At 31.8% G+C, this 27,273-nt stretch overlaps 2 protein-coding genes across 3 annotated transcripts; both read right to left on the reverse strand.

Annotated features, from left to right (window-relative positions):
• Window positions 1–6,856: 6,856 nt before the first annotated feature.
• LOC109816536 (uncharacterized) lies at window positions 6,857–13,949 on the reverse strand. Of its 2 annotated transcripts, none has more exons than XM_020381583.3 (5): window positions 11,969–13,949; window positions 10,415–11,022; window positions 9,491–9,599; window positions 9,083–9,403; window positions 6,857–8,185 (listed from the first exon to the last, which is right to left on the reverse strand). In XM_020381583.3, the coding sequence occupies exons 1-5, from the start codon at window positions 12,194–12,196 to the stop codon at window positions 8,147–8,149; spliced, it is 1,305 nt and encodes a 434-aa protein (XP_020237172.3). In that variant the 5' UTR covers window positions 12,197–13,949; the 3' UTR covers window positions 6,857–8,146. The 2 variants fall into 2 exon arrangements, with proteins under 2 accessions (XP_020237172.3, XP_029130882.2); XM_029275049.2 differs by having other exon boundaries at window positions 6,857–8,303.
• Window positions 13,950–14,225: 276 nt separating this feature from the next.
• On the reverse strand, window positions 14,226–21,669 carry CR88 (Chaperone protein htpG family protein). The gene is made up of 19 exons (XM_020381584.3): window positions 21,288–21,669; window positions 20,772–20,845; window positions 20,446–20,571; window positions 20,263–20,356; window positions 20,085–20,168; window positions 19,828–19,971; window positions 19,393–19,509; window positions 18,502–18,549; window positions 18,320–18,400; window positions 18,089–18,193; window positions 17,864–18,004; window positions 17,267–17,359; window positions 17,042–17,119; window positions 16,688–16,942; window positions 16,307–16,409; window positions 16,033–16,207; window positions 15,821–15,926; window positions 14,843–14,932; window positions 14,226–14,702 (listed from the first exon to the last, which is right to left on the reverse strand). The coding sequence occupies exons 1-19, from the start codon at window positions 21,543–21,545 to the stop codon at window positions 14,502–14,504; spliced, it is 2,373 nt and encodes a 790-aa protein (XP_020237173.1). The 5' UTR covers window positions 21,546–21,669; the 3' UTR covers window positions 14,226–14,501.
• Window positions 21,670–27,273: the final 5,604 nt, after the last annotated feature.

Here is a 27,273-nt window from a genome sequence, read left to right on the forward strand (position 1 = left end):
TTGGAAAACAAAGTTGGCTAATCCTACACGACTTTTGAAAATTAAATTTGTTTTTACTCATGAATCATGATAAACTGTCTCAACTTACGAATCTTCTTCAAGAACATTCAAACTCCTGACGTTCATGAATCATGATGTCCCATCTGTTAAACTACTTCTGTCTGCATCATGACGAATATAATTTTCAAATAGAGTGTGTGCAGCAAATGTTGAAAGAGTGAACTCGTGGTTTGAATTTATGGCATCTACAGTGAACCAATTTACATTAGTTTCTATGCTATATCAACAACAACTTTTATCCGATGCACGACTTATTGATTTATGCTATTTTTTGTGACTTTTCAAAATGAATTTTCAAGACTTTAATAAAATAAATGATATATATATATATATATATATATATATAATTGAAAATTTATTGCAACGATACAAGCATTTATAATTATATATATTAATTATTTCCTAGATTAATTTAAATTAATTTATTATCTATAACAATATATAAAAGAAATTTCTTTGTAACAATATATAAAAAGAAGATTTTCTCTTCAATCTTTTTTAATCTTTATTTTTAAAGAGACTATTTTGTCTTTCAAATGAAAATTTTCATTAAGTAACTCCATATTATATTAGTTTAAATATATTTTTAGCCCCTATAAAATTAAGGATTTTGATTTTGATCCTTCTAAAAAAAAAAATTTGTTTTTTATCCATCAAAAATTTATAAAAAAAAAAAAAAATTAGCTCTTATAAAATGAGTAAATTTTGATTTTGATTCCTGTAATAAAAATTATTTTCATCTCTCTAAAATCTAGACTAATTATTTTTAGTCTCTAATAATAATTTTAAGATAGATAAATATTATTTATTTAAAATATATATAAATTTTTTATAGGTGTTAAATATTGATATGATATCAATAATGGTTATAAGTAACACTTAAGATGATTACTTAATTTTTTAATAAATAAAAAGTAGTTAAAAATGATCAAATAAAAATAAGAACTAAAAATAATAGTTTTAATTTTATAAGGATGAAAAACAAAGGAAAATTTTTATAAGAACTAAAATCAAAACTTGCTAATTTTATAGGGACTAAAAACATATTTAAGCCTATTATATTTTAGTTAAATTATATTTTTGATCTTTTAGATTCATTTTAGTATTTTATCTTTTAAAATGCTCATTTAGCCTTACATTTATAAAGCATTTGAAAATTTTTCACTACTCACACATTATTTTTTTTCTCTCTCTCTTTATATATCTCTTATTTTTTATTTCACTACAAGACTTTCATCTTTTCTTACTACAGTCAATACACAATTATTTTCAAAGTTATTATTTTTTATGAAAAATAAATAAAGACACGAAGTGTCTCGATCTCACTCATAAATAAATATAAAGTAAGTTAAAAGTTTTGAAGATTAAAATTATTGTTTATTGAATATTGAAATCAAATTAATTTATAAATTAAGATTTCAAAATATTCTATAAATTAATTAATTGAATTCAAAAATTAAATTCAATCTTATTTAATTTTATTAATATTTTAAATTCCATAAATAATTAATATTCAATGTACGTTAATATTAATATATTTTTAAAGTTTTATTAAATAGTGTTTCCATAAATTTGAATTTATTTTTTAATGTTATTAAACAGTGTTATAATGAATATGAAAAAAATAATCAGTTAATTTTTAAAATGAAATATATACTATATATTATTATACTATATATAATATATGGTTTCAACTTTTTTTTAAACATTTATACTTATTTATTATATTTTAATCTTTTTGTCAACAACATATCTCTCAAGAGAAACTAAAAAAATAAATGACATATATATAAAAAAATTTAAAAACTCACCCATTAACAATAATTATTTGTGTGACGTAGCAAGTTGGTGTTTTAGTAGCTCAGAACGGGCCGTTTCCAATCTGGAACGGGCCGTTCAAAGCTAATAAAATGACCTACAAATCGGGCCATTTTGGAGGGAGAACGGGCCGTTCTGGTTGGAGAACGGGCCGTTCTAGAGGGAGAACGGGCCGTTCTGGATGAGTTCCAGAACGGGCCGTTCTGATTTTAGAACGGGTCGTTCTGCATGCGATTTTTTCACTTGATGAAGGGGTGCAGAATGGGCCGTTCCGGTTTCGGTACAGGCCGTTCTGGCCGCTCCGGAATGTCTATAAATAGAGGTTGTGGGCAATTGAGGAGAGGAGTCTGTTTTGGATGAAAACTCGTTTTTCGGGTTTTTGGTGAAATTTGGGATTTTCATTGTTTATGGTTGCATATGGGTAAAGCTGGGATTTTTGGGTTGTTTGATGAAAATGTGATGTTTTAGGCCGATTGCATGTGTTTGGAAAGCTGATTTGGTGCAGGTTTGGAAGAGATTTTCGAAGTTTGAGGGTTGCTGTTGGGTATTACGCCGGGCGCAGTTATTCGCGTCGGGCGCGTGACCACTAGAGGGCTCCATTGGGCAAGCCCGCCGGGCGCAGTGGTGTATGCGCCAGGCGAGCTTGAGGGTGTGAGCCTCTGGATGGCCCACGCCGGGCGTGGTTGGACCGCGTTGGGCACGATATCAATAAGTGGCATTGCTTGGGGATTTCTGGTGTGGCGCTGGGCGTGACCTTGTCTCGTCGGGCGTGGAGACTCCTTGGGAGTCTCTATCAGAGGTGGCACCGGGCGCAATTTATATTACGCCAGGCGTGAGACTTTGGGGAAGTCTCTACTTACCCTGCGCCGAGCGAGGGTTTGCACGTCGGGCGTGTGAGACCTTCTGAGGTCTCTGCCTCCTAGCACGCTAGGCGCAATTCTCATTGCGCCGAGCGCGCTGAGCCTTGGTGCTCTTTAGTTGTGCCACGCCGGGCGCGACCATGAGCGCGCCAGGCATAGTCATGATATTTGATGTTACGCTGTTATGTGTAGAAATGTGATGATAGATATGTTGAGCTGAGCTGTAGTTGTTAAATATTGTTGTGTTGACTAGTTGATAATGCTGAATTATGATGTTGAGCTGAAATTGATGAATATGTCGTGCTGTTAGATGTTATTGCTGATTAAGGATGTTTAGGCTGTGCTGTAAGTTGTTTAGCTGAGCCGTAAGCCGCTATTGCTGTATGCTGATATTGTTGTGCTGTAAGTTGTTTAGCTGAGCTGTAAGCCGCTATTGCTGTATGCTGATATTGTTGTGCTGTAAGTTGTTTAGCTGAGCCGTAAGCCGCTATTGCTGTATGCTGATATTGTTGTGTTGTAAGTTGTTTAGCTAAGCTGTAAGCCGTTATTGTTGTATGTTGATATTGTTGTGCTGTGCTGAGATGTATGCTGTTATAGCCACTATTGTGGTGCTATTATAGTCGCTATGTCGGTGTTGTTATAACCACTAATGTGGTGCTGTTATAGCCGCTAAGTCGGTGCTGTTATTGCTGTTATGCAGTGCTGTGCTCCGTGCTGATAGGAGCTGTTGTAGGTCGTAAGGCTGAGCTGTTGATCACTAAGACTAGAGGAGATGTTTTCGAAATTCCTCATCCCATTGTGTGGATTGAGTGGCTGTGGTGCTCTTAGAGCCCAATTTGTTGAAAACCCTCCCTGGAAAACTGACCCTTGGAGTGATAACTTGTTGTTCTCCTCTAAGTTCTTAGTGGTCCCGTGTGTGGGCAAGGTCGAGGCACACGTGTATAAAGCGACCACGGTATAGGGGCCAAGTCGAGCTATACCGCTTACAAGCGACCAATACTAACTTATATGCATGACGACACATTGTGTGTTTACCGCTGTGTACTGCTGTTTACTGCTGTTATTGCTGAATGATGTGAGATGTGTGTTGTTATATATATATATATATATATATTAAGCTGATGTTGTTAAGATGATTGATGTGCTGATAACTGTAGTTGTTTACTATTCATATATTTATATATGTATGTTGTTTCTTTTCACTAGCTTACCCTTTGTTGTTTCCATGTGGTTTGGACTGCGATGATCATACTATGTATGGGAGCAGAGCAGGGTTAGGTTAGTGTGCTTAGAAGAGTCTGCAACTGGCAGATGGCGTTTGTTTTTTTTTTTTTTTTTGTATTTAGCTACTTAGTGTAGCATTGCTGGTTGTATTTTGTACACTTTGACTCTAGCCAGATTTGGACCTTGTATATATATATATATATATATATATATATATATATATATATATATATATATATATATATATATATATATATATATATATATTCTAGACACTATATGTATATACTTGTTCTTTTCTGTGTGGTGTTCTGGTGTGCTGTGCTGTGTGTAGTGATCAGTCGGGTCGTTAAAATTTGCTTATTTTGTGATTATCTTTAGTATTAGAAATGAAAATAAATCGAGTCTTATAATATCCGTTATTATATACACGTTTAAAAATAATATGTGTACTCAATCTTAAACAAATAATAAAATTGAACAAATCCTAATATTTTAGTGAATTTATCTTCATGCTATTATTGAGATGATACATAAGAGGTGGCAATTATGTCTAATTGTATTTGTTATTAGTTGATTATAGCTTAATTATATATTGTATCTTTTTAGCTTCCGGACAAAATTAGACGAATGTGAATAACATTTTGAAGTTATCTTTCAATTTCATCTATTTGTATTTTATCAATAATTTTTACAAATCCTTCTTACACATGAAGGATTCAACAATATTATATTAGCAGACTCACCATTAAAAATAACATTGTTCCTATATAGACCAAATTGTGGCAAACCATATTACTCACTAAGCCCTTTTTAATCTTTTCCCTGTTAAACCATAGTTATGTTATTCAAAATGATTCTTGCTAAAATCAGACATCACCACTAGTATCCCAAGCCACTCATAGCACTTTTTTCATATCTATGAAGAGAAAGAAAATGAAAACAGAGAAGGCATGAAAATATTAAATAAACATCATTGAAAGAAGAAGGAAAAAAATTATGCTTATTTCAATGTTTATGAGGTGCGTTGATGAGGAATGGAGTGCAAATGAAACTAACTAGTTTTCCTTGTATGTGACTATACAAATATAATAATCTATGGACCAATTGCATAAAAACTAATTTTTGTGAAGGATATTTTTGTCAAACAAGAAAAGGGTGTTAAAGAGAAAAAGAGGGTGGCACAAATAACATCACCCTTGTATCATTTTCATATCTCCTTGTTGGGCCCATAACCATGAATGCTTATGATTCATTTAAGGCAGATGATAAACACACCTCCACCCTCTTATAAGCACACCTTCTTTTTTAAAAAAAGTATATAAAATATCTAAATTATCCTTAAAAAAAAGAAATTTCGCACCCCACACCCTCCTTCCCCGCACCCCACAACCCCATTCTTCCTAAAGTGACAAACATTGTAGTCCGCAATTGCACCTCCAGTTTCTCTACAGTGACCAGGTCTCTATTATTACCCAAAAGCACGAGGCCCGCCCCAGTTGCAGCTTGCGTGGCTGCTGCATTGCATTGAAAAATGTGAGCATGGAAGGAAACGCGCTCAGCGGCATGATTCCGACGGCGATTTCAGCGCTTCTGAGGCTTCAGGTAATGTCGCTCTCTGAGAACAACCTCACCGGCTACGTTCCGGCTTCGGTTTTCTGCAACTGTTCGGTCCACACGCCGTCGCTGCAGATTGTCCATCTCAGATTCAACGGTTTCACGGATTTCGTGGGGCCTGAGACGAGCATGTGTTTTAGCGTTCTTCAGGTTTTGGATATTCAGCACAATCGCATGCGAGGCACGTTTCCGTTGTGGTTGACCAACGTGACCATGTTGACCGTGCTTGATGTTTCGAGCAATACACTTTCCGGCGAGGTTCCGGCTCAAATAGGAAACCTCGTTAAGTTGGAGGAGCTGAAGATGGCTAATAATTCCTTGTCTGACGCCACTGTAAAGTAACTGGGGGTGCAATTACGGACTACAATGTTTGTCACTTTAGGAAGAAGGAGGGTGTGGGGTGTAGGGTATGGGGGTGCGGAGAAGAGGAGTGTGGGGTGCGGGGAAGGGGGTGTAAATTTAAGAATTTCATCTTTTAAAGGGTAATTTAGACATTTTATATATTTTTTTAAAAAAAGGGGGTGTATTTATATGAGAGTGGAGGTGTGTTTATCATCTGCCTTCATTTAAACTATACCATACTTTGTTTCTTTGTTGTTGAGGCCTGAATTCGTGACCCAAAATTGGAGGTTTAGTGCCGAGTCAAATTATTCAATGTACAGAACTAATAAATTAGATTATAAGTCAAGTTTAGCTTTAGCATTCAAAAATTTAAAAACGTTAACCAACTAAAAAATAAAAATCTCTTAAATTTGTCTCACTTTCTTTTTGACCAAAAATTTGTCTCACTTAAGATCAGTTTTATTCTTTATTATCAACCAATCACTTTTATTGTAAAATAAAGGTAAAATTATTTTTTTGTCATTAAACTTAAGTGAGATGTGTGTCCAATTTAATCCCACGCATAAATCTTACCTTAAAACGTATTAAGTTGCAATGGGAATAATTGATTATGGCGTTGCGAAGGGACTTAGTTAAACGAGGCAAATCTAAAATTTGAGATTATATATTGATTTAAAAATACGAAGCTTTAGTTTTTCTCACTTAGTTTATTTATGACTTTTTTTTATCAAAATATCTATTAATTTGAATTTTTTTATTGATTTAGTATTTAACAAGTATCATAAATTTAGAAAGTGAAGTAATTAAAATGGTATTAATTAAAACTATAAATTTGTATTTATAAAGATAACTTAATATTGGAAAATAATTTTTTCATGATGGAAGCCATATTTTTGTAGAAAAATTATAGTTGCACATATTTTAGAAAATAATTCTTACAAATTAAACTTGGGTAAATCATATATATAGAATGACAATAAACAAAACTACATTATTTTTTAAACTAAATTTAATAAATAAAAGGTTAAATTATAATTTTAATCATTAATAATATTTAATGGGATTTGGAGAGGTTATTCGGGATAGTGTGGGGAGATGACTGGGTGGTTTTGCTAGTTCAGAGATAGGGGGTAATTCTTTGCGAGCTGAACTTTTGGCTATAAAGGAAGGATTATCTTTGTGATAGAACACGCTATTTAGAATAGGAATCTTGTTCATAAACATAGAGATATAATAAATAAATCAGAGATTTGAGGGAGAGAGATTGGCGAGTTATATTTGTTAGGATCCTGAAAGAAATTAATCAAATAGCTCATGTTCTTGCAAGTTGGAAAGTTAGGCTAGGGGCTCAATATGTAACATGGAGGAGTCTTCCAAATTTTGTATTTCAAGTGTAAGGGGAGGATCTTTGTTCCCTACACTAGTTTCATTTCTTTCTAGTTTTTTGTCTTTTATTTTTTCCACAACACCAAAAAAAAAAACTAAGATGTTTTGGTCTCAATATTTTAATTTTGTAATTTTAGTCTTCTAACTTTAAAATTTTATAATTTTGATCTTACTATTAAATCTTCATTTGTTGACATTCAAATTATAATATTGATCATAATTTTATATTAAGTAGATGACATAATAATTAATATTTAATAATATTTAAATTATATTTATAATTTTATAAGATAAAATTAAGAAGTGCAATTTATTAAATATTAGTTCTCATGTACTTAAAGTCATATTATAATTTTAACAATCACATATGAAAAATTTAAATGAAAGATCCAAATTGCAAAATTTTATAAATTTAAAGAACTAAAATTGTGAAATTAATAGAAGGGCCAAAATACAATTTTGGCTAAATAAAATTATAATGATCAAGGTAATACTTACGTATATATAGCTGTGAGCAAAAATTATTAACGAGAAACCTATTGTTTAACTTAATTAACTCATTACCAACCTTAACTTTGAAATTGTTTGTTTAGTTAAATAAACACGTTTCATCAAGTAATTAATGAGCTAAACTCTAACAGTTGATGAATAACTCAACTCATTTTCTACACTGTAACCTTACATCTAACTAAAACACAACATTTTTTAAACCTAGAGTTTAATTTACGTATAGATCTTGCATGTACTGACATATATAATGCAAAAGTTCTGTATCCAGATTGTGCTACTGTTGGAGATGCAATTTCAAGTGAACTTTGGTGATAATCAATGGGATCCCCTCAGTACACCACACTCTCCCCTTGACCTTCTTGATGATTCTGCATCATGCATGTTCAAAAGCTTTGTAACAAAATATCTAATAACACAAAACTTGGAAAGTTCTTTCCATTGTATTCTCCACTTAAATGATGACACCTGGAATATTTATGTAAAATTCTGCAATACATGTTTAATGAGGGTTATTTATTATTATTAGAAGGAAATATATATCATGTAACATTAATAATGCTTAAAAAAAATTTCGTTTCATGTATGTATTGTTTTTCGCTTTTTGTCCCTATATATTTTTTGGCTTAACTATTAGTCACTGTAATTTTTTATTTTTTTTGCTTCAGTCCCTATCATGATTTTCTTTTTACTATTTTAGATGATGTCTCAAGATTATATGACTTAAATTTATTTGAAACAGTATCAAATGTTTGACATGTGATTCAAAATAATGAAAAAATTTACCACATAAACCAAAAACAAACCAAAAAAATTTACAGATTAAGCTTATAAATAGAGAACTTGATGGTAGGGTTAGGGTTGTTCCAACAAAAAAAAATTGAACTGATTGTAAATTGAACTGAGTTATAAAAATTAAATTATTTCCATAAAAAATTGAATTATTTCTATAAAAAAAAATTCAAATTAGACTATTTGAAAATTAAATTGAATTAAACTTAACTATAAAAATTAAATTATTTATTAACAAATAAAACAATTTACTTGAATAATCAATTTTCGGAACAAATAAAACAATTTACTTGTCCAACTATTTTTCAATTAATCAGTTTCATTTGAACTAACTATTTCTTTAATTCATTTCAATTCAGTTCTTCAATAATTCATATCAGTTCAATAATTTTTTAACACTCTCCTTGATGGCAAGTTTATAGGAAAACTTGAAAAGCCATATATTAAGTGAAAAAAGTGAAAACAACAAGTGTTACCTGCATTTGAGTGCAAATCTCAATGACTTCAGCTATAGGTGCCCAATCACCAAAGTTCCTCTCTATAAACTGGTAAGCTATGCCACTCTTTCCCATCCCTATTATGAAGAGTCCACCTTTTATTTCACCTTCACCTTTGAAATTGTACTCAATGTCCATGGCTTTTGCACGTTTGTAATTGGAAAGTGCTCTAGGATTCAGCAAGAACCCTGATAGGAACTTCTCCTTCAGCAGTTTTCCCCCTCCAAGGGCCTTAAAGAAGTCCCTACCTCGATCAAGAAGCACCACACCACCCCAGAATCGAGGCCAGAAATCATGTACCTGCTTTGCCATAGTATTTATGATTAGTCAAAGCCATGAATGGTTGAATTGAATGAAAAAACATATGTGGCTGATGGATGCTGATACCTCTGACTCTATGTGCTCATGAAGAACTGCAAATAGTTGAACCCCAAGTGCATCAAATATGGCTTTTCTGGAATAAAGCTGGTGTGCCTCAGCTCTACACATGATGCACCTGTTTTCATTTTCAAGAGACATCAATATGCCACCAAGCTTCACTTTCATGTAAAGATATAAAACACCCTAGTTTAGTTGTAAGTGATAAAAACAAAGAGTGATATATTTACATAAAAAAAGAAAAGTTACTAGCAACACTCTTTATAATATATGTTAGAATATAATCAAACTCTCACATCATTAAAATAATAAAATAAACAAAAATTTATAAAGTATAAACATACTCGATTGATATCAAAAGCAAATTCATAAGTTTTGGAGATGTGAAAAATACGTAACGAACAATAATGTTCCTCTTGAAAAATATACCCCTCAAACAAGTACAAAAATAACCCAACAATATAGTCATTTCTGTCATGTAAAATTCACTTAGGTCCCACTAAATATGTGGGTTTCACTCCCAAACTAGGAGACTCCATGAGCTTTAAACAATGAAAGAAGGTGATAGAGAATGTGTTGGTGGCACTCGTGTTTTCTAAGGCTACATTTTGTTATATTTTTGTGTTGTTTTGTTGCTCAAGATATCCTTTAATTAAGAATTAGAGATTAATCTCTTCAAATACAAAGATCTATTTTAGGGATTAATCTCTTACAAAATATGCTCTTTCATGCACAAGGACCTAAGAATTGAATTCCTGACCACATATTTAAATATCATAGTTATCTGCAATTATACTAAACCATGTTGGATGTTTGTATCTTGTTCATTTATAGTATTGGCCTTATGCATATAACAATTATGCTAAATTGAAATACATATGCTAAATTGGCAATTCTGAAGTGTAATAATACTATAATAGCATAACAAATTACCCTGGTCTTCGGAGACACAGGAAAACAGCTGGTTTATCTCTCCACAGTTCTGAAGCCTTCAATGGAGGTGCCTTGGTTTTCACCAAAGGTTCCATGCCAATCTTATACTCGGGAGTTAGTTTCTGAACCGAAATACTCTCAACAGCAGCATAAGGAGCAACTTGGTCACTGATAGGAGGTGGATTCACACAGCCACATGCTCTAGGCTCAGCTGGCTCAGCAGCCACAATACCCTTAAACACATACCCTTCTTTAATCTTCATATCAGCCATTGGTTGTTCAAGTGCATCAAAAGCTGTATTGTTTCTCACGTGTGATCTTGCCAGGCTATTGGAGCTAATAGACCCTACACTTTTGGCGATGCTATCATCCCTATGAATCATGCTGTTTCTTCTTCTTGCAGCAATTGCACGCAACTTGAAAGAATAATCATTGCTTGTTCTGTTTACAAAACGAGCAATGTGGCCTCTCTTCATTTCGAATTGTGTAGAGAGATCTGTAGTGCTTAAGTTGATAAGCTCTGACAAACTTTTTTCACAATCCTCCATCTTATCTGCATATTGCATCAAGCCACGATCATGCAGGTAGGACCTGATTCCAAGTGCGTCCTATAACATTAGAAGCATAACACATTAAGAAGGAAAACACGTAATGAAATATTTGGATACATATCTAAAAGGACTTCTAAAAGCTTCTCTACAAGAAATTACTCTCTATTTTCAGTAAAGAAACTCTCAATAATATTTCTAGACTATATCCAAACAAGCTCTAAGAAGCATATAGTTCAAGTAAGGATCATATATGTTTCTGTTGGTGTGAAATGAGATCAATTGTTGTCAGCTAACACCTATTGATTGGTGCCAACGGATATTTTATACATACAATTAAATTTGATTTTAGGCCTTGTAAATTTTAATTCTTTTTTTGGTAAATAATCACCCTCGTTACTTAATAATGACATGACATACATTTAAATATATGACTTCAGTAACCATTTTGAGATAACATGTGAACTGAAATGCTAGTGAGTAATATAGAAACTCATTCCAAAAAAGGTAAAATTATAAGAATCAAAACTAACAAAACAAACTTTTAAAAGACTAAAATCTTATTCACATTTGCAGGACTTAAAATACATTTAGAGTTCGGTAAACTTCTCCATGAGTATTTTTAGGAGAGAAAAATAGAAAGGAAAAATGTAAGAAGCTTTTCAATAAGCTACAATCAACTTATGCTTAAGTTAATTTGTAGAAGTTTCCTCTTTTAATTTCTTCATAATCTTAATTTTTAACTTATATATAAGTTAGGTTTAATTTATGGAAAAACTTATTTTAATTTTCTTTTGTTATTTTTTTTCCTTCTAAAAATGCTTCCAGAAAAATTTATCTAAAACAGACCCTTACTCCTTAATCAAAAGTTAGGATTGGACTAGTACGATAGAATGCTATCAAGTAAATGATAGAAGTCTCATTCTTAAGGACATATGATTGAATGATAAGAAAATATGATGAAAGACTTGAATAAAAACTAATAATAATGCAAGTGAGAACCCACCTTTTGCTTTTCTGTCATGTGTAACAAATCCATGTCGTCTGAACTCATAATCTTCAGAGTTGGTACATCATCCCACCCTTCTTCCAACAACTTTTGGAGCAGTCCCTGCAAAATTCCATTTCCTATGAATTCTTCCACTGAGAAAGAAGCCATTTTTTCCTTACTATGATTGGTTGCTCTGGATGAGTATGATTCAATGTGCAAACAATCTTGTCCTACGAATGTCATTAAATGTACAGACAAAATTCTTGTTCAGCGAAAGCATTTACCATTGCGTATATATAAGCCCTTCTTGGATGATATAATTTACTGTCTTAGGTTAATGATGTGACAATATGGTTCAATATTTTTCTGAGGCTAACCAATCCATTTATCCTGCCGTAGCATCAATTTATTTAAAGAAATCATTTTCATGCTACAGACATATACAACAATTCATACAAGTAAGAGAGAGAGTAATGTGGGATAAGTGATGTAATGAAAGATAAAAAGAAAAGAGTATTTGACACATTATTATATAATTTTGTTATATGAATATGATATTGCATATATAAGATAGAAAAACAAAACAGTTTTTTTTTAACTGTCTTTCTAGTTCTAGTTTCTAATTGTTTTTAAATGAAGTGAATGAGAGAATTCTGTGCAATTTGTAATTTGAATTCCGTGTGTAAATCATATCATATTGGTTTAATGCCATGTCACTTTGTTCAAATACTGCTCCACATATCATGGTGTTACAGCCAATAACAAAATCAATTAGGGGTAGAAAATGGAGACCATAATACAGTACGAAAAAACAAAATTAAAACTAATATAATATATCTAAGACCGTGAAAGATAGCAAAAAATAAAAAAAGTTGGGAGAACAATTCAAGGTTTAAAAGTGGGAGGGAAGTTCCGGCATATCGACTAAGAGTTGACAGGCCAAATTTGGAGGTGCATTTGGCAACTTTTTCAGCTGCTTCATATCACTAAATTGTTTTTATTTGCCGGCCAAAACCTGCTCTAATAGTATCTAGAAATGGTCAATGGAGTAACGATTTTTAAACACTGCATCTAATCACTTAAATACCATATTATTTTTATCTCTATTTTTTATCACATTATTTCACCTATCATACATAGGCTTCTCTTACTTTGATTTCTCTCTTTCTAGGTGTTTTATAGTATTTGTGTATCCAAAAATTATTTTTGTTGTCCAACTCATGCCGTATAACTAAGTTATCACAAGGTACAAAGTGAAAATGAAAATGCCATCAACTGCAGGGTGCTGCGCGTACTGAGAGATTTCTTAGAACTCTCTCATTTTTATTGAGTTACTATTATATAAATATGAAGTATTTACTAATTTTATTATCTTGTTATCCTTAATAGAATCTCCTATTCCAACTATATTTTTTTCTCACATTTTAACATTAGTCAAACTTGTGAAAAATGACATGTTAGTTATTTTTCTCCAATTTAAACAGGAGATAGATTCATTTTATAAAAAAAAAAAGTTAATATTTTTATCTTTTTATTTACTTATATATTACGCAATATCAATTTTTTACACCATATTACTCAATATCATTAAAAATGGCGACAACTGATTTGTTATCTCGAAGAGCCGAAACAAAGGTTTACAACTATAACGGGTTTTAGATATCAAAGACCTAGGACACATCTTTGTTTAGATATAATAAGATGCTAAAAGTAATAGTGAGTGTAAAAAAATTTACTACGTCAATTTAATTTCTAATATAATGTCTGTAAAAATTAACAACTTTATCATATATAATAAAATGAAATAAATACAATTAGATATTTAAATTGAACTCTAAATATAAAAGGCAGAAATTGACAAAGTATTACCAGAAATTCTTTATTTTTCCTCAACCAACAATTGAAAAACACTTCAAATGTAATTTTAAGAAATTTATTACGAAATAACTTATAAGCAAATAATAATTCATAACCAAATGAGATTATAAAATACTCACATTATCATTATACTCCAACTACATTCCATGTACAAACTGCTGTCCCTAAATAATTTAAAATATTTGCTACACTGTAAAACTTTTCCAGACACCCAATTATTACATGTGCAATTTACTGCAACATTCAAAAACCCCTAGTATGTTTGAATGGATGTATTATAAATTTATAATCAAACTTAAATACATCCACCTAAATATTTATACAACTTCCCATTAAATATCAATTAAGTCTTCAATTTTGTGTTTTCAATTAAAACTACGTATGATACCATCCATGAGGGGAAAGGGAACAAGAAAAATCTTTACTTGAAACAACTTGCACCTAAAAGAATGATACAATACGACAAGACCATGAAGTAACAAAAATGTGTCCACCAACGAACACTATCTCAATTTCATCCCCATAGGATTTGCCCCTTAAGACATTACAATTCTCCTTCAGCACTATGAAATCATGAGAAAAAATCAGTCTCCTTTCCATCTTCACCTTTCTATGCATCCATTCCCTATAATGCCAAAATTTAAACTTATTCTATGAGGGTATATTGTTCCTAATCAGTTGTCCAAGGATCACTCTCTGCGATGACTTCAGAAGGTTCATAAACCTCTGGCTCTGAAGATTCTTCACCTGTGCTTGAATCAGTTTCAACAGATGCATCTCCCTCCTCTTCTTCTGATCTACCCCATCTTCCTCCCAAGGCCAAGGCCATCATTTCATAAATCTTATTTCCCAACTCAGAAGGACTGTCAGGCTGCATTATTCAGAAACCATGTTAAGCAAAACTACAAATAGACTATGTTGCAACAAATCTTATCACACATCGTTTGACTTGGTTAAAGACCAAATATTAATGTTACACAAAGAAAAGAAATAAATTTATATTGTACTTACAGAAAATCCACTAGAAATTAGTGCTGTGTCATATAAAAGGTCGACCGCTCTCTTTGCTTCACTGCTGTCGGGTGCATTCTTGCAGGCAGCCTGAAGGAAAAAAAATAAAAAAAATAAAAATAGGTCAAAGTCACAAAAATTCCTCCTTTAATATATTCCTTTATTTCCCACCAGACCTTCAATATGGCAAAGGGAAAAGGTGAGAAAAAGGCTATGCATCAAAAAGGGAAAAAAAATTAACAATTTATTTATTTTTATATTTGCTTGTAAGACTGTTAGTTTACTTATAGTTTTGTCTTTAACATTTCAAAGAACCAACACAACAACATTACACTTCAGGAAATGCTACTTACTGGCATGCTACAATATCCAATGATCTAGCATGCTGGTATATTTTCCAAGATAAATGAACTTGAGAAAAGCTTTATGCTTTGTAGTGTAGTGAATCTAGTGATGATTATACTTGTTCTTCTTCCCCAAACTTTTACAAGAACTAAACATTAATTGATACTTCATCAATAATTTTCTTCAATTAATTCAGAATATTTTGTCTCTTTTCCACTTCCCTTATTATGTGACTTGGAAGGGAACACCGTTTATCAACAAGAATTGCCAATTAAGTAGACTCAACAGAAACTTTTATAATTCAATACTTGCACAAAAAAAGATAATACTGATTGAAGATACCCACAGCCTTGCTAAAAGTGTTTCACGTTTCTACAGGGAGTAAAATATCATTTTATCATGTTTTACATTGATCTATACTGATTTAAAGATGCTCACAACCCACCCAGAACAAAAATTGCAATTTGTCATCTTCTCTCAAATTTGGCTCTCAATTCTTCCCTTTCTTACCATGACACTACGACGAAAGTGTACGTTTTGTGTGCAAAATATCAGAAAACTTGATAAAAAAACAAAAAAAAAATAGTAACTGCTTGTTAATCAACAAACTCCATACTGACAATGCCAACTTACACTTAAGTCTTTGATAATGGGGTGATCTGTATTGATCTCCAATATTCTCCTACCCCTCATAAACTCCAAACTTGAAGTATCTCCAAGAGCTTGAGCCTTCATTAGTCTGAAGAAATGGAAATTCAATATTGTATAAGCCTTAAATCATGAGAATGATAAACTGTTTGTGATCCAGGATAATGGCTTGTAAAGTCAATGAGGCAATCACTAACCTCTCCATGTTTGCAGACCAACCAAACTTTCCTGATACAAGCACACAAGGAGATGAACTCAATCGCTTTGAGATTTGAACTTTTGCCACCTTCTCACCAAGCTGTTGTTTTATCCAATCACAAAGTAAGTTGTATTCTTGTTTGTTTTCCCTCTCTTTGACCTCATCCTCATCACCTGTTTTGAAAAATGTTTTGCGAACCACATTCAAATCCCAATTCCAAGGAAACAAAATAGTATTTGAGCAGATGCAAGTCAGATAAAAACAGTACAAACCTAATTCCAAATCCTCCTTGCTGATATCAACAAATTTCTTTTCTTTGTATGTCTGTAGGTTCTGAATGGCAACCTCATCAATAGGTTCAACCAAATAAAGAACCTACAACAATAGACACAAATAAGTAAAAGAGTGAAAAACCAAAAAAGAAAAACAGTAAAAATTTATATGCTATATCAAGCATTTCAATCATATCCACAACTAGTTTATTTAAACACACGCCAAGGCACATAAATAGCCTGACCCTCCACAGGAAGCCAGGGTGCTGCAGAGAGAGGCCAGGGACAACCCCACCTGACAACCTTGGATGTCACCTTACTTGACCAAATTCCCTGATTGCATGCTCAAATTATCAAAAAAATGTTGACAAGTAGACATACCTCAATATCTTTCTGAACCAATTTCTCCAAAAATGGAGCAGTCTTTGCACTCTTCAAGCTATCAGTAGCTAGGTAAAAGATAGCCTTTTGGTTTTCACCCATGTTTTCAACATAATCATCTAGGCTTTTGAGTTCCTCCTCACTTTTGGAAGTGTAAAACCTCAATAGTGGTGTTATGCGCTTATGATTTCCAGTGTCTTCGATGCATCCTAATTTTATGAACCTACCGAAGTTCTCCCAGAATTTCTTGTAATCCTGGAATCACAGGAAACAAACATTTCAATCTATAAAGAGTTAAAGACTCTAAATTCATGTTGAAAATATAAAAAAAATGCTGAGTTTGTGACTACCAACCTCTTTATTTTCACTTTCAGCAAGGTCTTGAATCATATCAAATGCCTTCCTGACAAGTCTCTTCCTCATTATTCTTACCTGAAATCATCATAGTCAGAAACAAAAACATTTGGAAAGTAACACAAAGGAAAATTCATAAATAACCCCCATCACCATATCCCTCATTCATGTAATTCAAATGAAATAAGTTTTCCATGTTAGCAGGGAAATTTGCAGTTCTCTTACAATTCTGCTTTCTTGAAGGATCTCCCTAGAAACATTGAGCGGAAGGTCATCTGAATCAACCACACCCTTCACAAAGCTAAGGTAACGCGGAAACTGCAAAATAAATAAGTAAAATAAAATTACAGCAAGGGCACCTGAACAAAGGAACAAAGAAACATAGAACACAAGCTCTATCATATGCCTGATGTTAAATTGTACCCTTAATGCTTCTTTTTCTTCTTTTTAAGGTAGATGGGAAAACTCAGCAAAATAAAGAGCAAGTGCAGAAAAGTACAAATTCAGCAAAATAAAGAGCAAGTGCAGAAAAGCACAAACAAGTTAGAGCTTGTATAAGTATAATGACTTGTGATATGATATAATGTTACTAAAACTGGTAAACCATTATCCTTTAAAAACTAGCCATGTGCAGTAGATCTAAATTTCCATGCAATTGTTATGCTATCCATCTATCTCCCTATCAACCACAAGTAATAGGGTGGTGCAGAGACCAACATTTTTCCTCCTTTTATAACTCATAACAACACAAAGAAAGCAGTAGTGACATAAATTTCAAATTATGCAAGACGAATCCCACTTTCAGGGTCACAGTAAACTCACCAGCTCTCCATCAAAATCATCCGAAATGAATACACGCTTAACATACAAGCGTATGTTCTTTGTTTTAGGGTTCACTACTTCTTCATTGTTAAGAGGCCCCATTCCTGGAACATATAGAATACTTCTGAACTCAACCTCACCCTGCAAAGTTTAAACCCTAGTCAAATTGATAACTGACAAAAGGAAATGCTCTTCTACTACTAAGAGCCAAAATCATCAACATACCTCAGTAGTGAAGTGAGTATATGCAAGTGGTTCTAAGAATTCACTGAAAGTCTTCTTGTAAAACTCATTGTACTCATCCTTTTCAACTTCCTTTGGGCTACGCATCTGCAAAAATGTGGCAAAGTAGGACTAATAAAAGAGGCACTACAAGTCTACAACAAAATAATATATGTGAACTGCAGAGCATTAGCATCAAAACATCCTAAAAGTATATATATAGCTTAAACTCACCCATATTGGCTTTGTTTCGTTGGTTAATTCCCAGTCCCAGTACTTCTCAGTTTTAGTCTTTTTCACCTTCTTTTTCTCACCCTGATAACAAAAGCAGAAACAGACTCACTCAGTATCGGTAACACTAACACATTTGATAAAGCAAGTACAACACCCACATTCAGAAATTCCACACTAATTACCTCTTCTTTTGGTTCTTCACCTTCTTTGGGTTCTTCCTCCTCTTCCACCTGTCAATATTCAAGTTAATTGATTTATAAATTAGTAGTAACAAATCATATATTATTTATTTGCCACACCATGACAATGTGTATCAATCTAGATTTTCAGAAATTGCTCTACACTTACCATTCATACAATGTATATATACAACATAGTTTCTATTCAATCGAAAGAAAATGTGAAGGTAAAAGGTTGATCCCTTTCTAGACGTATACAAATTCTAATAGAACACACCTATCACTTAACACTTCTTTTTAGACATCTCCTATTTATTATTAATCCCTCATAACAATCAACATTAATCCTGCCTAGCCTCAAATTTCGAAGCAATACAGGCCAGTATTTACCCATTCACCAAAACCCAACAGCTGCACAACACTCAAAATTTGGCATCCATCTTCAAGGTGATGGAAAATGGAAACCACAACTAATAACTAATGTATAACATACATACCTGAAACATAAATACCAAATGACAAGGACCCATTTCAAGTCTCCTTTCTAACCCATGATGATAAGAAAATCATTATAAATACCATTAGGTGAAGACAAGACTTCACTATTCATCACCATCATCATTGTTAGAAATAAATGCCCAAAATTAGATATCACAAGTACCTTACAAATACTAGAATTCAATGAATGAGATGTCACTGCTACATAAGTAACTCTCATCTCATTCCTTCCACAATGAAAATAGAGCAAGGTAAAAGCACTGCCCATCAATCAGTTTAGTATTGAATTGTATGTGAAAATAGAAAACTACCACTTGCGCATATAAGAATTAGATTAGCATAATTCTCCCAACAAACACAAAGACAGGAATCTGTCACAAGGGAAGGCCTGCTCACCTCAACAGTTTTTGATTTTTCTTGCCAGGTGTAAATGGGGAAGGAAACAAACTGCGAGTAATTCTTCACCAAACCCTGAATCCTGGTTGGCTCTGAGAATTCATATTTGTCATCCTCCTGTCAGTAAAGAAAATGTTACATTTGCCAAATATTATACTGAATTCATCCTTCTATTAAAAGAGAACAACAAATAAATAACTAAAGAAGACTTTTGGCTTTATTTAAAAATATTATTATAACTATAATTCATACTTGTCATCTGGCTAGACAAAATGCAAGAATTATTTGGGTGCTTTATCCAAATGATGTACTAAAATGATCTTAGAGTTTCCAAATACTATTATACCGGGTACAACCTTTTTATTAAAAGATATTTCTTGGTTAATACATTCCATGTGAACTTTTCAACAGAAAAATGAAAGAAATAGCACTCACTCTTAAATAGAGTGTAATCTGTGTACCACGACGCAGAATCTTTTCAGGATCAGTTTCTTCCCTTATAACATAAGAGCTACTGTCAGCTACTGCTTCCCACACATACTGCTTATCTGATCTTGGGCTTTTCGTAGAAACAACAACCTGATTGTCATGCCACGCAAAAATGGCCAATCAATGATAATAATCAAAACAATTAAAATCAGAAAAGTTGACCAACACTCCAACAGAATGTACTTATGATATCAACTCCATACCCTCTCAGCAACAAGAAAAGCAGAGTAGAATCCAACACCAAATTGACCAATCAAACCATTATCTGCTCCCAGATCCTTATTTTCCTGTAAGATTGAGGGAAAAAATTAAAACAATTATGGAAGTTTTGAATCATCAAAGTATCAAAGTAAGCCATATTCCCAATCAACAACAAATTACCTTAAGTGCCTTCAAAAACTTTGAAGTACCACTCTGAGCAATAGTTCCAAGACAATCAATGAGCTCTTCTTTAGTCATTCCAATACCAGTATCTCTGCAGGGTCAAGAGTTAACAGTTCAATAATCCTATTCATACATACCCAGAAAAATTAAAACAGAGACCAAAAAAATCAATATGCATACGTTATAGTAATAGTTCCATTGTCTGGATCAGACTTGATACGTATCTCTAGATCTCCAGCATCTCCAAGCAGAGAAGGATCAGTCACACTTAAGAATCTCAACTTGTCCAAAGCATCACTAGCATTACTGGAAGAACAGAAGAACAAAAAACAAAACAAAATACAACAGAATCAAGCAGCTGCATACACGTGTATCCACTGCAAAATATAGATGCAAATGTCCAAAAGGGGCATAAACAGCTGCTGCCTAGTAAAGCAATCTTTTATTTACAAGTAAGCCATTGATGCTTACAGATCATGCAATCATTATAACATTCCTCAAATTACCTGACAAGTTCACGAAGGAAAACTTCCTTGTGGCTATACAGACTGTGAACAATCAAATCCAACAATCTACTCACCTGCAAAATAAAACAGAATTCACTATATTCAGTAAAACGCGCTCTCTCTCTTGCAAACACACCCTTTGTGGAGAAAGTCTCCCACATCCAATTACAAGTAAAAATTGAAACCACAAACACCAGTAAAAATCTCTCTCTTTCACACACACACACACACACACAACCACGCCCTTTGTGTAGTAAGTCATTCACTTATAATTACATGTCAAAACTCCAAACCAAGCTCAAAAAAACATCGTCACGCAATTTCTACTCACTCTCTCCCCCATTTCTCTCTCCCTAGCACACACACACACACACACACCCTTCATGAAACAATCTTCTCCCTCTCAACCACACGCCGCAACCCCAAACCAAGCCCCAAAAAGGTAGAAACTTTAACCCACCCACGACCCAAATCTACAAAAACGCAAACAACTTAACAAATTAATCAAAACCCCACCTCAGCCTGGTACTCAAACTTCTCCCCTGTGGCCTCGTCCTTCTCCGCCACAGCAGCCTCGCACCGCACGGCGAGGCCACCCCTCCGCCGCTCGCGGCGCTGCGCCCACCTCAGCCCCGGGGCGGCGGAGAAGCAGTTGGGGCGGAGCCGTGGCGGCAGAAACGCGGTTCTGAGAGGGGAAGCCCCGGCGAGAGGGGAAGAGGGAGGGAGCGAGGCGAGGGAGGCCGTGGCTAAGCTTCTGCTGAGCACAGGAGCCATGGTGGTGTTATGTTATGTGATGTTATCCTCTTTGGGCTTTGTGAGAGTGATGATGATGATTTAAAAAGGGAAGTGGAGTGAAAGAAAAACCCTTGTAAGGGTTTTGGTTTTGGGAGATACGTGTGTGAGGAGTGATAGATTGTTCTAGAAATACGGGAGGGCTTTTTCTCTCTGTATGTCGGATTCTAAGGTCTAGATTCAGCCAACGTGCCATATCCAGTTTCATTTTCCATTTTTTTTTTTAATTTGAACCAGTAGTAAAATGAACCATTTCAAGTTTAAATAAAATAAAATTAGTTTAATAATTCGTGTGTTAGGTCATTAATGATTTGTTTGGCTTAAGAGGGAAATAAAATAAAATGAGAAAGTGAGATGTTTTTAAAGTTGTTAGGTTGTATAAAAAGTGGAAGAAAAGAAAAAAAAAATAGTATATAAAAAGACATAAATATTCAAATTACAAAATAAAATATATAAACAAAAATAAGGATATTTATGGCATTTTTCTATAAAAAGAATTGGATTTCTGACTTTTTATTAAAAAATTATTTGTTTTATTCTCCTTCTTTCCCAAATGAGAAGAAAGAACATTTCCCAAATGAGAAAGAAAGAACATTTATGTGGGTTTATTAATTTTTTTTCTTCCTTCCTTGTTTTCTTACCAGTTAAATGAAAGAAAAGATTTTAGTGCATGTCTTTTTTTTCTTTTCATTACCTTTATACTCCTTTTCTATTGTTCCAAACATAGCATAAGTTTATCATCTTTAATATTATATTTTAGTTATTATAAATTTTATGTAAATATATGTTATTATATATGCATTCATAAATATATAAATATTATGATATATATATAAGCTAAATTATATATTTATTTTGGCGTCTTACTTTTTAGATTTAGTATAGCCAATTTTCTTTAAAAAATTTAATTTAGTTATTTATATTTTAGAAATGGACCAATTTGATCATTTTTGTCATGCATCTAATAGTGTGGTTAAGGGTTCGAACAAAAAATAAATTTTCACACGTTTCTTAAACCTTGAAACAACCCAAAGCACTCTAACCACATATTTCTTAACCAATGTGATCGTGTAGAAAGTAAATTTCCAAGGACTTCAACCTTGGCACCACAGTGTTTTTCACAAGCATCTACAAAATCATCACTAATGCAATTTATGGGGTCTTCATTCTTGTCCAACCCATGAAGTTCATCATAGCTAAGGGCTTATCGAATGTCAATAGCAACTTCAATGTGTCATAGATCATGGTCGTTGACTTCTTAACCAACGATGTGTTGTTCATATTGGGTGTGGCAAGGTTTATGTAGCTTGTGTACATGTTGATTCCTAATTGTTAGGGGAATTCAACTATCACAAGACTTGTCCTTTACTTTCACAATAGTTAAGTATGTGATAAAAGATTTGAGACTAGCCAAGTTTGGGGCTTTGGGTGATAGGCATTAATTTGGGTTGGTTTTTGCCATAGATTTTGGTGTATTATTGTTGTTGTAATCGATTATGATGAGAATGGTCATGGATGTGAAAGTGGTGGTGGAGATAATGATGACACTTTAAGTTATGATCTGGGTTTTCGAAAGAGGGTTAAGGGTGTAAATGCGAGAAATAGGATAAATGGAGTGAAAAGGGTTATTTTCTCACTTTCTTCTCCTTTCGTAGTGTTTGTAATAGGTGTTGTTTTGACCTTTATAAAAAGACCTAAGGTGGTGCATGAAATAAAGTTTGAACCATCCTCTATGGACGTGATGAAGTTCTTTAAGCATGCATGGAAGAAAATGTTTGTGAAAGGTTAAAATTCCTCAACTCCGATGATCAATTTTGAACTCTAGTTGTGATGGAAGTTGGCTTAGTGCCATGCCATATTGCCATGGGATAGTTGATTAGGTATTATTTTTCTATTTACGACTATGTTATCATATGAACGTATTGCATGTTGCATGCATGATAAGTCTTTCGATATAGAAGGTGTCCAACTGCCTACAATCAAGAAGATGCTAGAGAGGTTTAAAAAAGTAAGAAATGAGAAACCTAAAGAGACTACCAGTAGCAATGCAACAAAAGTGAGAAGGAAGAGATTAGTTGGTAAATGTAGAAGGTGTGGACAACAAGGACACGATACAAGTATATGCTTATTTAGGCTTTTTCCTACTAAAGAAACCTAAAACTTGCATCAAACTGAACACTAACAAAGACATGTGCGCCTAGCTAAACTAGACCCAACTTCCTGCATCAAACTGAACACTAACAAAGACATGTGTGCCTAGCTAAACTAGACCCAACCTCCTGCATCAAACTAAACTCAACTACTTCCTCATACCCGACCCCTTCCATAGGCCCAAGTCCAATCGCTTGCATAAGATCGAACCCAAAGAAAGATAGGATCACCTAACCAAAACAAACCCGACCACCTACATAATCATGTAGCTTTTAGGGATTGAAGGTTCTTTGGAATAAAAAATTTATGGATTTACACCATCGATACACAATTTGAGATAGATTTGTTATTATTTTCATTATTCTTGTTTTTGTCAATGGTCAATAGTTAGTATTATTGAGACAAACCTATTTCTAAACTTTTTTTTATGTGTAAATGGGGCAATTCTAACCAAACAAAACTAGGAATTAGATCAGTGGTTATAAATGAATTTGTTCAAAGCCTGAAGCCGTAGGGTACCTTCATATACATTGGTGGAATTAATGACCTTCTCATTAGTTAGGTCAGTCATAATCGTGTATTTAATATTTCAATTGTACTTCAACCTATAAATGTATATATAATTATGTGAATGATTGTCTAGGTTGACAAAGAAATCTCAAGTTTTTTTTTATTTGTTTAGGTGATGATCTCATTAGACTTTAGTCATGACCGATAGAGAGGTTAAGTAAGACATATGCTCCTTCTAGGAAGAATGAAATCAATGGATATAATAGTGGTAATTGTATATTTTTTTTTTATATTACATGTAATGCTATTACTATCTATTTATAGGAGTGAAATATGTTGGGATGCCATTAGACAAATTTTGTTTATTGTTGTTTGGTAATTTTCTTTATATTCTCTTTACTTATAGTGATTAACTCTATGACCAAAACTTGTGCATTTATTTAAATAATGATAAAAATTTATTTCTATAAGCAAACTTCTTGTTAACCAAATGTTCTTATTTCCTTTCTACCACATCATAATACTTTTGGTGTTTTTTTTTTTTTGGTAATTAAGGTAAAAACATTTATGGAGTAATGATAGGTCATTTTCTATTTGTTGTAGAGTAATGCATAACTTTTGGATATTGGTATCTCATTTTGGCATTAACTTCTTAGTCTTTGGCCACTTATTACTCTTATACATTATCATTCTAATTTTGCTTAACTTCTCACACAAAAAGATTAAATAAAAATAACTTGTTCATTCTTAATATATTATCTTTGACAGTTTCTTTTGGGAGAAGAAAGGATAGTGAGAAGAAAAAATAACACATGAATAAATATAATAATTACTCTAGTTTTATAACTTGTGCACAAGCAAATGTTATAATCCTCCCTTAAGATTTTTCTATCATTTACAACACCTTATTAATTTGTTCATAAAATATCATTATGTTTTTTCAATTTTTATGTTATAATTATAGGTTAACTCTTATTTATATTTAATTTCTTAATAGTTTATTCTTATTATGTAACTTTACTATTGATAATGATTAAATGTTGCAATAGCTTAGGGAAAAACGAGAGAAAAAAAAAGTTTGAAAAGGAAAAACCTTATCAAAAGATTTTGAAATAATTTTAAAAGTATTTCATTTTTAAAAAAATAAAACATTTAACACGAGTGATAAATATAAAAAAGAAACTATAAAATAATTGTTATAAAAATGTGTTTATCTTTTTAAGATAGAAAAATAAAAGTTTGAATAGAAAAATATTTGTGAGAAAAAACAAAAAAAAATTATACAAGCATTATTTTTTAAACTATACTACCATCATAATGCTAGACATAAGATGCAAGTTGAACTATTATATACACATAAAATGTTATGATTCTATTGCACTCATGTTATTTTTTTAATGACTATAAATATTTTAACAAAATTGTTTTACAATGATCTCCTATTGATTTTTATTGTCAATATTATCTTTAACTATTATTACTTTAAAATCTTACATCTTAAACCTTTTTTTATTATTAGTGCACTTTTGTTGATGAATAAAAAAATCATATTTTTCTTACTTTATTTGGAATATAAGGAAGAACTTTAACTATCTTATTAAATACATTTCAATTATGTAATAATAAAAATGTATCTCAATTTAACTTTACATCATTTCAAAGAATTATTTATACAAAGTTTTATTAATAACATCAAATATAAGGGTTTAATGTTAATGTAAAATATTTTACATTATAAACCAATAAAAAAATTACTATTAGCAAGACTGTCAAATTAATTATCATAAAAAATAATATAAAACTTTTTTTTTTATATTATTTATGTATAATATTTTTTTCTTCAAATCCAATATAATCAACATATGTTTAATTATAATGAAATGTTTGTTTAAACATTTATGTAAAAGCATTAAAAAAAATTTAAAATTCAAACGAAATTTTCTAAGCTTTATTAACTTAATTCAAATCACATTTCAACAAGCTTGTTCATAGAGATCAATTAAATTCTTATGAAATATTTTGATAATGGTTTAAGTACGAGACATCATTTTTTTTTCTTAATAAACTAATTCATTTCAATAATGTTACTTTCATGAATCACAAATAAATAAACAAAATTCTTACATTGTTAAAAAACTTGTTTAATCTTTTTTTAATGAATAAAAAGGTAAAATTATTTTGAATATTGTGTACATACGCCATTAATTAAAATGAAAAAAATATTTTTCTATCTATTTTAATAATCTTCATTGATTTTTTTTTTTTAATTTGAGAAAAAATATTTTTCTATATGTTTTTAATAATTTTCGTTGAATGTTTTTATTTGACGAGAATGTGTACTCATATCCACTAAAATTTTCATTGATTTACTATTACTTTTAATTTAAAAAATTACTATATGTAATTTCAATTTGTCAACTAATTAAAAATTAGAAAAATGATAGGAATGCACTATTTGATATACTCTTTTGAATAAACACTTTTTAATTAGTAAAAATTTATTAAAAAGATAAAATTTAGTGATATTATATTTTATTTAATGACCCACTCTTCTGATTTTTGAGGTATTGAATAAATTCTAATCAACAAGAAAGTAAAGAGTATTAAGATAAAAAGTATGTTACTAGCATTATCTTTTTTTAAAAATAATTTCAATATAATTTTAAAAATATTTATTATCAAATTTAATAAAATTATGCATTATAAATCTTTTTAAATATTCTATATTATTTTTTCTCTTACAACTTAACTTATCTATACTAATATATAAGAAAGATATCTATTTAGTAATCATTTTGATCTTCACATTTAATAGGTTTTATATCCTCTTATCATTAAAAAATAATATTTTTATTGAATAAAGAGTTAAATACAATATTTTGAGATCAAAAGATAAATCACACCAGTTAAACTAACATATATTATTTAATCTCATTTTTATTTTAATTTTAATACTTAGTTTATAATAATATTATTAATCCAGACTTTTTTCCTAAGTGAATTATTATTTTTTAAATCAGAAATTATAAATAATAAAAGATATTGTAAA

This window comes from Cajanus cajan, chromosome 11, assembly GCF_000230855.2.
Source record: "Cajanus cajan strain Asha chromosome 11, NIPB_CcT2T_4, whole genome shotgun sequence".
Lineage (NCBI taxonomy): Eukaryota > Viridiplantae > Streptophyta > Magnoliopsida > Fabales > Fabaceae > Cajanus > Cajanus cajan.